The sequence below is a fragment of the Tetrahymena thermophila genome, assembly GCF_000189635.1.
Source record: "Tetrahymena thermophila SB210 genomic scaffold scf_8254699, whole genome shotgun sequence".
In the NCBI taxonomy this organism is placed as follows: domain Eukaryota; phylum Ciliophora; class Oligohymenophorea; order Hymenostomatida; family Tetrahymenidae; genus Tetrahymena; species Tetrahymena thermophila.
Genome location: NW_002476465.1, coordinates 2,566 through 15,150, shown reverse-complemented (window position 1 = coordinate 15,150; position 12,585 = coordinate 2,566). Strand labels below are relative to the sequence as shown.

Here is a 12,585-nt window from a genome sequence, read left to right as displayed (position 1 = left end):
AAACCTTGCAATTAATAATATAAAATAAATTATACAAAAATAAGTTTTTTATTCAAACAATATTTTTCATAAAGTCTATTTTAAATAAATTATTTATATTTATTTTATAATGAATAATGTGTGTGTAGTTATTTTAATTTAAATTCAATAAAGCTCTCAACATAATTTAAAAGTTTAGTTTTTTCATTTATTTGATTTAAGTGCGTGCCATTCTTTTCTCTCATTAAATTAACTAAAACTAAATGCCTTTCTAAAATCTAGTGAAGACTATTTTTTAGAAATGCCTTTATTTTTTAATAGGATGAAAATTTTAAAAATAGATTTTGATTTAAAATATTATTAATAAGAACTTTTTAAAAATTTTTTGCTTGCAAATCCTGAATTTTGATTGACAGGTTTGAAAATTAAATTTAAAATTTTATTATTTATTTTTATATGGCAATATTTATTAAATAAAGGGTATGAATGATTTATGGTATTACAATTTATAAATTTAAAGATAATTATAATTTTTCACAATAAAAAAAATATCTATTTTACATAATAATGAATAAAATATTTGACAAATAAAAAATATATTTATAATTCATGATTAATTAATGAATTTATAGCAACATTGTTTACTCTTTTCATCATTTTATAATTGAATTTATTGGAGATTTAATAGGTTTTAACCATAAAACTTTTCTATGAATTACTAAGATTCGACAGAATATTCAACATCTTCGAATAAGTAGGAATTCTCTCTTCTTATAAAATCAGTGTCTATTTAAGAATTAGATTATTAAGAGATTTTTTAACGATATTATATTAGCTGTTACAAGCTCTCAAGTTCTATATCTATATCTACAACTGTTAAAAGAAATTAGCAATTTTAATTGTTATTTTTTTCTTCCTAAATTTGGATGTTACAAGCTGATTATTTCTTTTGAAAGATCTTGATTGGATATCCATCAAATGTGACAATATTTGATTCAAACTATTCTTATTTATTTAGTCTGTTTTCTGTAGCTGCATCCACAAAATTAAAAATTCCTTTCAAAGCCTACTTAGATACATCTTATAAATTCTAGAAAAGATCTATTTTCTTATTTCTCAGAAATATTTGTGAAACAGCGTCTTTATCTAATCCTAATAAATCTAAATATTATTTTGAATATCCCATATGAATGATGTCTTATTCTTTTTTCTCCATATCAAGTTTAGATATTTAATAAAAAAAAAACTATGATTCATTTTCCTATTTAATTTATTAAATCTTCTAGAAGCAGACATCAACAAATTAATTTAATTCGTTCCCTTTTTCCATTTCAACACAATTAGAATAGTACATTGCATTTTTTTCCATCAATTCATCTATTATAAAGAGGTATCTTTCAATTATATCATATATCTCCCTATGACAATAACCATTGATATTACTCATTTAATTTAAAAGTTTTATAACTTAACCTTTTTATTTGTTAAATTGATAGTTAGATTTTTAAAACGAAACATTGACAACCTCGAGATCGTGTTTTTCTTCTATTCTCAACACTTTTTAATGCTAGAAATTAAAACTGAGCTAATTTATGCAAGGTAAAAATCTTAAAATCCCATCCGTAACTTACAAGCAACTATCCAGCAAGATTGTATTTGCTAAATTTAAAAAATGATTATCCATTGACAGCGCTGTAATATTTTTCTTTTTCTAATATTTTCTTTTTTAGATGGAAACAGAATTCTTCTCTTTCTTCATTATCTTTGAAGATGTTCTTTTTGTTTTATATTTCTTAATTACTTCAATGCTTTCGAAGCTTGAAAAGTCGCTTTAACAATAATCTCCCATTATATTTATTTATTTTATATTGAAAATGTTTCTTCTTTTATTATTTCTTGTTTGTTTTTCTTAAATTTAATTATTTAAATGAATGAATGCTTATAAATATTAATTGGTCTTATATTTAAGTTTCTTTAATCAATCCTTTTTAGAATAAATCTAGAAAGAAATGAATAAATTTTTGCAATCATTATAAATTAAATAAATTCATTTACTTATTAAAAAATTAGATTCGATTTTACCAGATATACTTTGTTATATACCCGTATTACAAATAAATATATGCAAAAAATAAATCTTTATAAGAATTCATTAGTTAATTTTTCTATCAGCAATAATTAATTAAATAGCTATAGAAAAATTTACTTTCCTAATTTCTTAGAAATTTATCAAAACGTATTACCAAATTGCATAAGTTAATAAAATATTTAATTAACTATTTCAACAAAATTTAAGCTCAAAAAATTGCTTCTCTAAACGTGTATTAATTATTCAAATAAGGAAAAAAATTTTATCAATAGTGCTTTAAAAATGTATCATTTTTATTAAGTAAATCTTAATTCATTTTAAGCTATATAATACTAAAAATATTTAAAGATTTTATGAAAATCATTTGAAAAATAATCAGAAATATCTTTGCAATTTAGAAAACGATTTAAGGATTAAAAAATGTTTTATAGAATCTCTATTAAAAATATAAATTTGAATTTCATCACTTAAATGATTTTTGTAAATTATATAATTAAAATAATAAATAATTAATTAATCATTTATTTATGAAATTAAATTTAAAAATATTTTATTTATAAAAAAATATAATAATTAAATTAATTTTAATTACCAAATAATAAATAAATTTCTCTAATACAAAATAATTAATAAATTTAAAAAAATAATACCACAGTTTAAAAATGTAATTTATTTATTGTTCAAGAAGATGATAAATAAAAATTTTAGAATTTTAATGAAATAAAACAAACCCCTTGTAAATTTTATCCTTCAAAAATTTATAATTAATTTACTTTATCAATTAAAATCCTCTTTAAATTTGATTTAAAAAAACACTCGTTTCTCATCCAATCCTAATTATAATGAACTTTCTCTGATCCAAATTTAAAATTCGGAAATTAATATTTTGTTTTAGTGTGAATATAAAATAATTTTTCTTTTTTAGAAATTTCTTAAACAAACATACATATTGAAAAAATCTAGATACAATACAATTTAGAATTCAGATTTTATTTTTATAGATAGATAGATAGATAGATAGATAGATAGATAGATAGATAGATAGATAGATAGATGTAAAACAGACTATAAATTCTCATAAATTAGGATAAAATTGTATTAAAGAACAACATTTTTTCAAAAGTATGTGCAAAAATTGTTTGGGTTAAAAATTTGAGTAAATAGAATAAAAAATTTGTTAGAATTTAATAAAAACATAAAAATAATTAAATATAAAATGAAAAAAAATAACTTAAAATGTAAAAATGAATTAAATAAAATATTGTCATCTCTACCTACCTACCTACATACCTACTTAAAAACACAGTTTATATGCGATATTAAAATTACAGGTTTAGCAAGGAATACTTATAACTAATTAAATTTTCATAAATTAAGATTCAATATTTTATTTAGCTGTGAAAAAAAAAAAAATGATATATTAGAAAAAATATTTTTACGATTTAAAAAAAGTAAATATTTATTTTTTTTATTAATATTATTTAAATTTAATTTTATTAATAAAAAAGTTTTTAAATTCTTCACTTTAATAGCACTAAGATCTTCATTGTCGCTTTGATAATCAGTAAGTATATTTAATTTACTAATATTATTATTTATCTTTTTATATTTTTTCTTCAATTTTTCCTTCTAACTAACTAACTAACTAATTTATTATCATTTTTATTCAATATTTAAAAAGTAACTGTTACATTGATGATGAACGTGCATAGGAATTAGGTTCTGCTTTAGCAAAATGTACTAATCTCTAAAATTTTTCACTTATTCTTAAGTAAAAATAGTTATTTTATTTGTTTTAGATTGTGATATTTTTTAAATATTAAAATGAATTTAAAAACAAAAAACTAACTCTTTTAATTTATTTATTTATTAGTTGATTATTTGATTATTTTTCATTTTCTTTTTTAATAATATGGTTTTTTTGTTTTTTCTTTGTTAATTTATCAAATTTTTTCTTTTTCATCTTTTGCTTTTATTATTTAATGAATGAATTAATTTCTTATTATTTTAAATTTTTATTCAATTTTTCCTTCTAAATAATTAATTATATTTCTTTCTTCAATATTTAAAAAGTAACAGTAAATTTGGTGTTAAAGGTGCATCAAGTTTAGCTTCTGGTATAGCTAGTTTCACTAATCTCTCAAATTTAACATTTAATCTTAGGTAAAACAAATTTTTTAGTTTTGGATTGTACTATTTTTTAATATAAAAATGAATTTAAAATAATAAAACTCTTTTATTTTATTTATTTATTTATTAGCTTTTTATTTGATTTATTTTTGCATTTCTTTTTTAATCTGCTTCTGATTTTTTTTCATTGTTAATTTAACTCATTTTTTGATTTTAAAAATAGCTTTTATTATTTAATTAATTATTAAATCTTTTTTTTCCTTCTAATTAACTAACTAATAATATATTTTTCTTCAATACTTAAAAAGTTGCTATAAATCTTTTTCAATTATTGCATCAGACTTATGTTCTGCTTTAGCAAAATGTACTAATCTCTAAAATTTGTCACTTATTCTTAAGTAAAAATAGTTTATTTGTTTTAGATTGTATTTTTCTTTCTTCGCTAATTTAACCCATTCATTTTTTATTTTCAAATTTTGCTTTTATTATTAAATTAATTATTTCATAAATTTCTTATTATTTCAAAGTTATTATTCATTTATTCCTTCTAACTAACTAACTAACTAACTAACTAAGTAACTAAGTAATTATATTTTTTTCTTCAATATTTAAAAAGTATGAATTAAATTGATGCAATTGGAGCATCAGACTTAGGTTTTGCTTTAGCAAATTGCACCAATCTCTCAAATTTGAAACTTATTATTGGGTAAAAATAGTTTATTTGCTTTAGATTGTGATATTTTTTAAAATAAAAATGAATTTTAAAATAATAAAAATTTATTAATTTATTTATAAGCTTTTTATTTGGTTGTTATTTTTATTCTTTGAATTTCTGCTATTTTTTATTTATTTATTTATTTGCTAATTTAATTCATTTATTTTTTTATTTTCAACTTTTTCTTTTTTTATTTATTTAATTAACTTATTTCTTATTGTTTCAAATTATTTCTTTATTTTTTCCTTTTTACTAACAAATGAACAATATATATTTTTTTCAATATTTAAAAGTTATAATTCAATTGGCAATGAAGGTGTATTAGGCTTAGGTTCTGCTTTAGTAAAGTTGACCAATCTCTCAAATTTAATGCTTAATCTTTCGTAAAAGCAATTTATTTATTATGGATTAATATAACTACTCTTTTAATTTATCTATTTATTTATTTATTTATTAGTTTTTTATTTAATTAATTTTTCTTTTTCTTGTTTATTCTGCTTCTGTTTTTTTTCTTTGTTAATTAAATTAATTTTATCAATTTATTTTTACTTTTGATTTTATTTTATTTGACATATTTTTTCTTTATTTTTACTTCTAACTAGATAATTAATAATATTTTTTTTTTTTTCAATATTTAAAAAGTGAAAATAAAATTGGCTATCAAGGTTTATCAGGCTTAGGTTCAGATTTAGCAAAGTGCACTAATCTTTCAAATTTGACAATTTTTCTTTTGTAAAAGCAGTTTATTTTTTTAAGATTGTGCTATTTATTTTTTAATATGAAAATGAATTTAAAATAAAAAAACTCTTTTAGTTTATTTATTAATTTATTAGCTTTTTATTTGAATTATTTATTATTCTTATTCTTTTTATTTTGCTTGTTTTTTTCTTTCCTTTTTTATTAACTAATTTTATCATTTTCAAATTTTTCTTCTTTTATCATTTAACTAATTCTTTACTTAATAATTCATATTTTTTTTTCTTTAGAATTATCTACCAAATTAATTAAATATATTTTTTTTTAATATTTAAAAAGTCGAAGTTAAATTGGTGATGAAAGTATATCAAGCTTAATTTCCGGTTTAGAAAAGTGCACTAATCTATCAAATTTGACGCTTGATCTTAGGTAAAAACAGTTTATTTGTTTGTTTTGGATTGCGATATTTTCTAATAAAAAAACGAATTTAAAACAATATAACTAAATAACTAACTAAATCTTATAATTTATTTGTTAGATTTTTATTTGTTTTAGTTTTATTTTTCAAATTTATTTAAAGAAAATATTTTTAACATTATTAATTAATTAACTAATTAATTAATTTTTTCATTTTAAACTTTAGTTTTATTTTATTTAATTTAATTTAGTTGTTATTATTTCATATTTTTTCTTCATTTTTCCTTCTAACTAATATTTAATAATATTTTTTTCTTTGTAAAAAGATTAAATTAAGTTAGTGATGAAGGTTTTTCAGGCTTAGGTTTTGCTTTAGCAAACTGCACTACTCTCTCAAATTTAACTATTGATCTTAGGTAAAAACAATCAGTTTATTTGTTTGTGATATTTGTTAACATAAAAATGAATTTAAAAAAAAACTCTTTTAATTTATTTATAAGCTTTTTATTTGATTTATTTTTCTTTGGCTTTTTTATTATGTTTGCTTGCTTGCATTATTTTATCTTTATTTGTTAATTTAACTATTTATTTTATCTATTATTTTTATTAATTAATTCGTTTCTTATATTTCATATCTTTTCTTCCTTTTTTCCTTTTAACAAAAAAACTAATTAATAAAAGTTACAACTAAATTTATGCAACAGGACTAGGGTTTTCTTTAGCAAATTACAATAATCTCTCAAATTTAGAACTTAACCTTAGGTAATAACAGTTAATTTGATTTAGATTGTTATATTTTTAATACAAAATTGAATTTAAAAATAATAAAGAGGGTGTTGTTGAAAATTTTTAGCTATTTATTATTTAAGGAAGAGGTTCATATTCAAAAATTAAAAAAAAACAAAATTTTTAATTCAACAACAAACACCCTATCTATAACTAAATTTTTTCATTTATTTATTTATTTATTAGCTTTTTATTTGGTTTATTTATTTTTTATTCTGCTTGTGTTTTTTTTTAATTTAACTAATTTTGTTATTTTTTATTATTTAATTATTTTTTCTTACAATTTTTTTAAAAGTAATAATAAAATTTGTGATGTAGGTGCTTAAGGTTTAGGTAGTACTTTTACAAATTGCAATAATCTCTCAAATTTGACCCTTTATCTTAAGTATAAACAGTTTATTTGTTTGTTTGTTTTGGATTTCGATATTTTTTAATTATAAAAATGAATATAAAACAAAATAAATTTTTTAATAAATGAACCAAATTTTTATTTATTTAATATTTTGTGTTTTAATTAATCTATCTGCTTGTTTGTATTTTTATTTTTTCATTTTCAATATTTATTTGCTTTTATTATTGAATATATTCATTTCTTATTATTTCATATTTTTTCTTCATAATTTATTTAATTATATTTTTTTTCTTCAATGTTTAAAAAGCGAAAATTAAATTGGTGATGAAGGTGTATCAAGCCTAGGTTCTGCTTTAGGAAAGTGCACTAATCTCTAAAAATTGAGTCTTGATCTTAGGTATAAACAATTTATTTATTTATTTGTTTGGATTGTAATATTTTGAATATAAAAATGAATTTAATTAACTCTTTTAATTTATTTATCATCTTTTATTTGAAACTTTTTCTTTTTATTCTGTTTTGCTTTTCTGTTTTTTTCTTAATTTTTTAATACATTATTTTATTTATTTATTTATTTTCAACTTTTGTTTTTATTATTAATTTCTTATTAAATCTTATTCATTTTTTCCTTCTAGCTGAATAATTAATAATAATTTTTTATTCAATATTTAAAAAGTAGGAATAAAATTCGTGATTAAGGCCCATCAGGCATAGGTTCTGCTTTAGCAAACTGCACTATTCTTTCAAATTTGAAACTTAATCTTCAGTAAAAAAGTTTATTTATTTATTTTGGATTAAGATATTTATTTTATTTTTTAATATAAAAATGAATTTAAAAACAATATATATAATTTTTTTAATCTATTTATCAGCTTTTTATTTGATTTATTTTCCTTTTTTATTCTGCTTGCTTGAGTTTTATTCTTTCTTTATTAATTTAACTAATTTGACATTTTCTATTTTTACATTTATTTTATATTACTTGTTTTTCCTTCTAAATAGCTCATTAATTATTTTCTTAAAAAGGCATAATGAATTAATAACCGATAAAGGTATATCAGGCTTATGTTCTAATTTAGAAAACTACACTAATCTCTCAAATTTGATACTCGATCTTAGGTAAAAACAAACAGTTTATTTATTTTGGAAAGTGATATATTTTAATATTAAAAATGAAATTAAGCAAAAAATTCTTTTATTTAATTATTATTTATTTATTTATTAGCTTTACATTTTATTTATTTTTCTTTTTCTTTTTTTCTTTCAAAGCAAATTTAATTAATTTTTATTTTAAATTTCTACTTTAATTTTTAATTAATTTACTTTTTTAACTAGCTAACTAATTAATCATATTTTTTTCTTCAATATTTAAAAAGCGAAAATTGTATTGGTTCTGAAAATGCATCAGACTTAGTTTCTGCTTTGGCAAAATACACTACTCTCTCAAGTTTGACGCTTTTTCTAAGGTAAAAAAGCTTATTTGTTTAGGATTGAGGTAGTTTTTAATATAAAAATGAATTTAAAACTAACACTTTTATTTGATTTATTTAATATTTATTTAGTTATTAGCTTTTTATTTGATTTATTTTTTGTTTTCTTTTTTATTCTTGGTTATGTTTTTTTCTCTTTCAAAGATAAATAAACTAGTTAGTCAATTTTTTTTTTTAATTTTCAATTTCTTCCTTCAATATTAATTAATTCATTTCTTATTATTTTATATTTTTTCTTCATTTACTCACTCCTTTAACTAACAAGTTAATTATATTTTTTTCTTCTATATATAAAAAGAGAAAATGAAATTAGTGATGAATGCGCATCAAACTTAGGTTCTGCTTTCGTAAATTGCACTAATCTATCAAATTTTAAGCTTGACCTCAGGTAAAAACAGTTTAATTATTTTGGATTATGATATCTTTCAATATAATGAATTAAATATAAAATAACTAACTTTTTTATTTTATTTATTAGATTTAATTTTATTTTTTGTTTTTTAATCTGCTTTTGTCGTTTTCTTTCTTTCTTTCTTTCATTATTAATTTAGCTCATTCTTTTATTTATAATATTTTGTTTTATTATTTAATTCCTTCATTTTTTACTAATTCAAATTATATCTTTATGTTTTTTTTAGATAACTTTTAATTATATTTTATTTAAAAATTTAATAAGGGAAAATTAAATTGGTGATAAATACACTTTAGGTTTAGGTTCTGCTTTAGAAAATTGTACTAATCTCTCATATTTGGCACTTAATCTTTAGTAAAAATAGTTTATTAATATTTGATTGTGATTTTTAAAAAAATGAATTTAAAACAATTAATTTAACACTTTTATTTTATTTAGTTATTAACTTATTTTTTATTATATCTAATTTTCTTTTTCTTTCTGCTTTTTTTTTTCCTTTGCTAATTTAACTTTTTTTTCCATTTTCTTTCTACTTTTGCTTTTAATATTTAATTAATTTATTTCTCATAATTTTATATCTTTTCTTCATTTTATACTTCTAATTAACTAATTAATTATATTTTTTTCTTCAATATTTAAACAGGGCCAATAAAATCGGTGCCATTGGTGCATCAGGCTTAGGCTCTGCTTTAGTAAAATGCACTAATCTCTCTAATTTGTCACTTAATCTTAAGTAAAAACAGTTTATTTATTTTGAATAGTGATATTTTTTTATTAAAAATAAATATAAAACAATAAAACTTTTATATTAATTAATTAATTAGTTTTTTATTTGACTTATTTTTCATTTTCTATTTTATTTTATCAGTGTTTTTTTATTTTCTTTGTTAACTTAGCTAATTTTTCATTTTTAATTTCTGCTTTTATTATTAATTAATTAATTAATTACTTATTATTTCATCTTTTTTCTTCAGCCTAAATAACTAATTAATTATTTATTTATTTTTTTTTCAATATTTAAAAAGTTGCAATTAAATTGGTGCAGTTGGTGCATCAGGATTAGGTTCTGCTTTAGCAAATTGCACTAATCTCTTAAATTTGGAGTTTGAGCTTTAGTAAAAACAATTTATTTATTTATTTATTTATTTTGGATTATGATATTTTTGAAAATAAAAAGAATTTAAAAATAATAAAAATTTTAAATTTATTTATTTGCTTTTTATTTGGTTTATTTTTCTTTTTCATTTTCCTGCTTGTGTTTTTTTTATTTTTTTGCTAATTTAACTATTAATTAATAAATAAATTTTTCATTTTCAACTTTTTTTTTTTTAATTTTTTCCTTTAACTAATTAATTAACTATTTTTTTTTTCTTCAATATTTAAAAAGTGGAAATAAAATTGGTGATGAAAGTGTTTCAGACTTAGGCTTTGCTTTAGCAAAGTGTACTAATCTCTCAAGTTTGATATTTGATCTAGGGTAAAAACAGTTTTTTGTTTTTAATTAAGATATTTATTAATATAAAAATGAATTTAAAACAATATAATTCTTTTAATTTATTTTTTAGCTTTTTTTTGAATTATATTTTTTTTATGCCTGTTTTTTTTTTCTTCTTTCTTTCTTTTTTAATTTAAGTCAATTTTTATTTTTAAATTAGATTTTATTATTAATTAATTCTCTTCTTATTATTTCATTTTAATTATATGTTTAATTAATATATAAAAAGCGAAAATTAAATTGGTGCAATGGGTGCATCAGGCTTAGGTTCTGCTTTAGCAACATACACTAAACTCTTAAATTTGAGACTTGATCTTAAGTAAAAACACTTTATTTGTTTTGGATTGAGATATTTTTTGAAATAAATGAATAAAAATGAATTTAAAAAAATATGGTTCTTTTAAACAATTAATTAGCTTTTTATTTGATTTACTTTTATTATTTTTTATTATGAGAATGTTTTTCTTTCTTTCTATTTAAAAATTTTTAGCAATTTACCCTAATTTATATTAAAAGCGAAAACAATATCGATTCTAAATAATAAAAGAAAGTAGTTCACCATTGCCGTAAATCAAAAAGATTAGTTGTCTTTGATATAATTTACTATAATTGATAAAAAAATAGTGAATAAAAAATAAATAAACTCTAACATATTTAAATAACAAAATTTAATTTGTTTATTTTATTATATTTTGTAATAGATTAATTTCACCTAAAATAAAGATAAATAAATATTTAAATAAATAAATATATTTATTATTAATTTACTTTTTATAAATATTTTATTTTTGTAATTTAATAATGAGCATATTAAATATAAAAAAAATTAATTTAAATTTATCCAAACAAAATAATTCCTTTAAATTTAACCAGTACTCATTTTTTGACAATATTGATTAAAGTATTTTTTTAATAAATATCTTTGCTCTATATAATTTTTATTAACTGTCAAAGAATCAATTTCGAACCCTATATATTTAAAAATTTAACTTATTTGATTAATTATGTTAAATAAATTTTATTTTCCTAAAATATAGATATTCTAGTGAGTTGAGTAACCTTATATTTAAGCTAATGTCTTAATGTTAATTAGCTCACAAGACAGACCTGATTGTGATTAACAACTTAATCTTCCTATTATAAAGAAAAAAATAGAAGATTTAAATATAAAATAAGAAACCTTTTCAAAAGAAGGCTTTAATGCTCAAGCAATCAACTAAAAACTAAGTGTACTTGATTAAATAAAGTTTCCTGCTAATAAGAAAAATCTTTAAGAAAGGAAGGTTACCTAAACCTTCATACAATACTAATAGCTAATAGGAGATTAAAAAATTTACTCCTAATAACTAGATAGGTATTAACTTATCAAACACCAACCCTCAGAAATATCAAAGATTTGATTTACTGCTTGAATAAAATATTCAGAGAAGATTGAATAATCTAAATTCAAGATAAAACTTATCCTATCAATCATAACAAAATATCCCATCTAGATCTAATTTGGATTTAAGAAAAAGAAAAATATCTGAAGACTTCCAAAATTACTAATACAGATAGATAGATAGCTCTTCTAGGATAATCATTACAATCTAAATTATATTAGCAAACCGACATAATTGGAATGTAAAAGAAGAGATAGACATTCATATTATGAAAGAAATAAAGACTAAGAGAATGATATCTAATACAGTAATATAATTATTCCTCACAGAGATATTTATAGCGCTAAGAATCCTTTCATTGGAGATTCTAAAAACACAAATTAATATATCAAAAAACCTTACTCAATTAGAAATGACATTCCTCTTCCATATTCTTCTTTGAATTCTAATAAAGAAGATTTATATTTTGGTGGAGCAAAAAGAGTATAAACAGAAGTTAGATAGATCTCTTCTAACTAACAATATAGATGATACAGCAAATCAACTTAATTAATTAAATCTAAGCGTTTATATAAAATATTAAAAACCTAAAAATAAATATATCTTTATAAAAATATTTATTAATAATTTGATTTATATACA

At 18.7% G+C, this 12,585-nt stretch overlaps 3 protein-coding genes across 3 annotated transcripts in view; 1 reads left to right on the top strand and 2 right to left on the bottom strand. All coding sequences in view use genetic code 6, as the record gives it.

Moving 5' to 3' along the window:
* Nucleotides 1–586: 586 nt before the first annotated feature.
* Nucleotides 587–1,909, bottom strand: TTHERM_01349970 (hypothetical protein; the record flags this gene model as incomplete). The annotated part of the gene is made up of 1 exon (XM_001012553.2): nucleotides 587–1,909. Exon 1 carries the CDS (start codon nucleotides 1,826–1,828, stop codon nucleotides 587–589), a length of 1,242 nt encoding a protein of 413 aa, XP_001012553.2. The 5' UTR covers nucleotides 1,829–1,909.
* Nucleotides 1,910–3,312: 1,403 nt separating this feature from the next.
* TTHERM_01349950 (hypothetical protein) lies at nucleotides 3,313–11,174 on the top strand (the record flags this gene model as incomplete). Its single annotated transcript, XM_001012551.3, has 23 exons — nucleotides 3,313–3,519; nucleotides 3,577–3,632; nucleotides 3,750–3,839; nucleotides 4,142–4,231; nucleotides 4,507–4,596; nucleotides 4,815–4,904; nucleotides 5,207–5,296; nucleotides 5,556–5,645; nucleotides 5,949–6,038; nucleotides 6,353–6,442; nucleotides 6,708–6,788; nucleotides 7,108–7,197; nucleotides 7,472–7,561; nucleotides 7,841–7,930; nucleotides 8,191–8,283; nucleotides 8,541–8,630; nucleotides 8,953–9,042; nucleotides 9,331–9,420; nucleotides 9,710–9,799; nucleotides 10,092–10,181; nucleotides 10,454–10,543; nucleotides 10,791–10,880; nucleotides 11,078–11,174. 23 exons carry the CDS (start codon nucleotides 3,313–3,315, stop codon nucleotides 11,172–11,174), a joined length of 2,154 nt encoding a protein of 717 aa, XP_001012551.3.
* Nucleotides 11,175–12,483: 1,309 nt separating this feature from the next.
* Nucleotides 12,484–12,585, bottom strand: part of TTHERM_01348950 (aldo/keto reductase family oxidoreductase) — a gene marked incomplete at both ends in the record, with an annotated part of 858 nt that continues 756 nt past the window's right edge. The window contains one exon of the mRNA XM_001012550.3: nucleotides 12,484–12,585. This exon is cut by the window's right edge and continues 756 nt beyond it. Within this exon, the coding sequence (XP_001012550.3) occupies nucleotides 12,484–12,585 (102 nt within the window).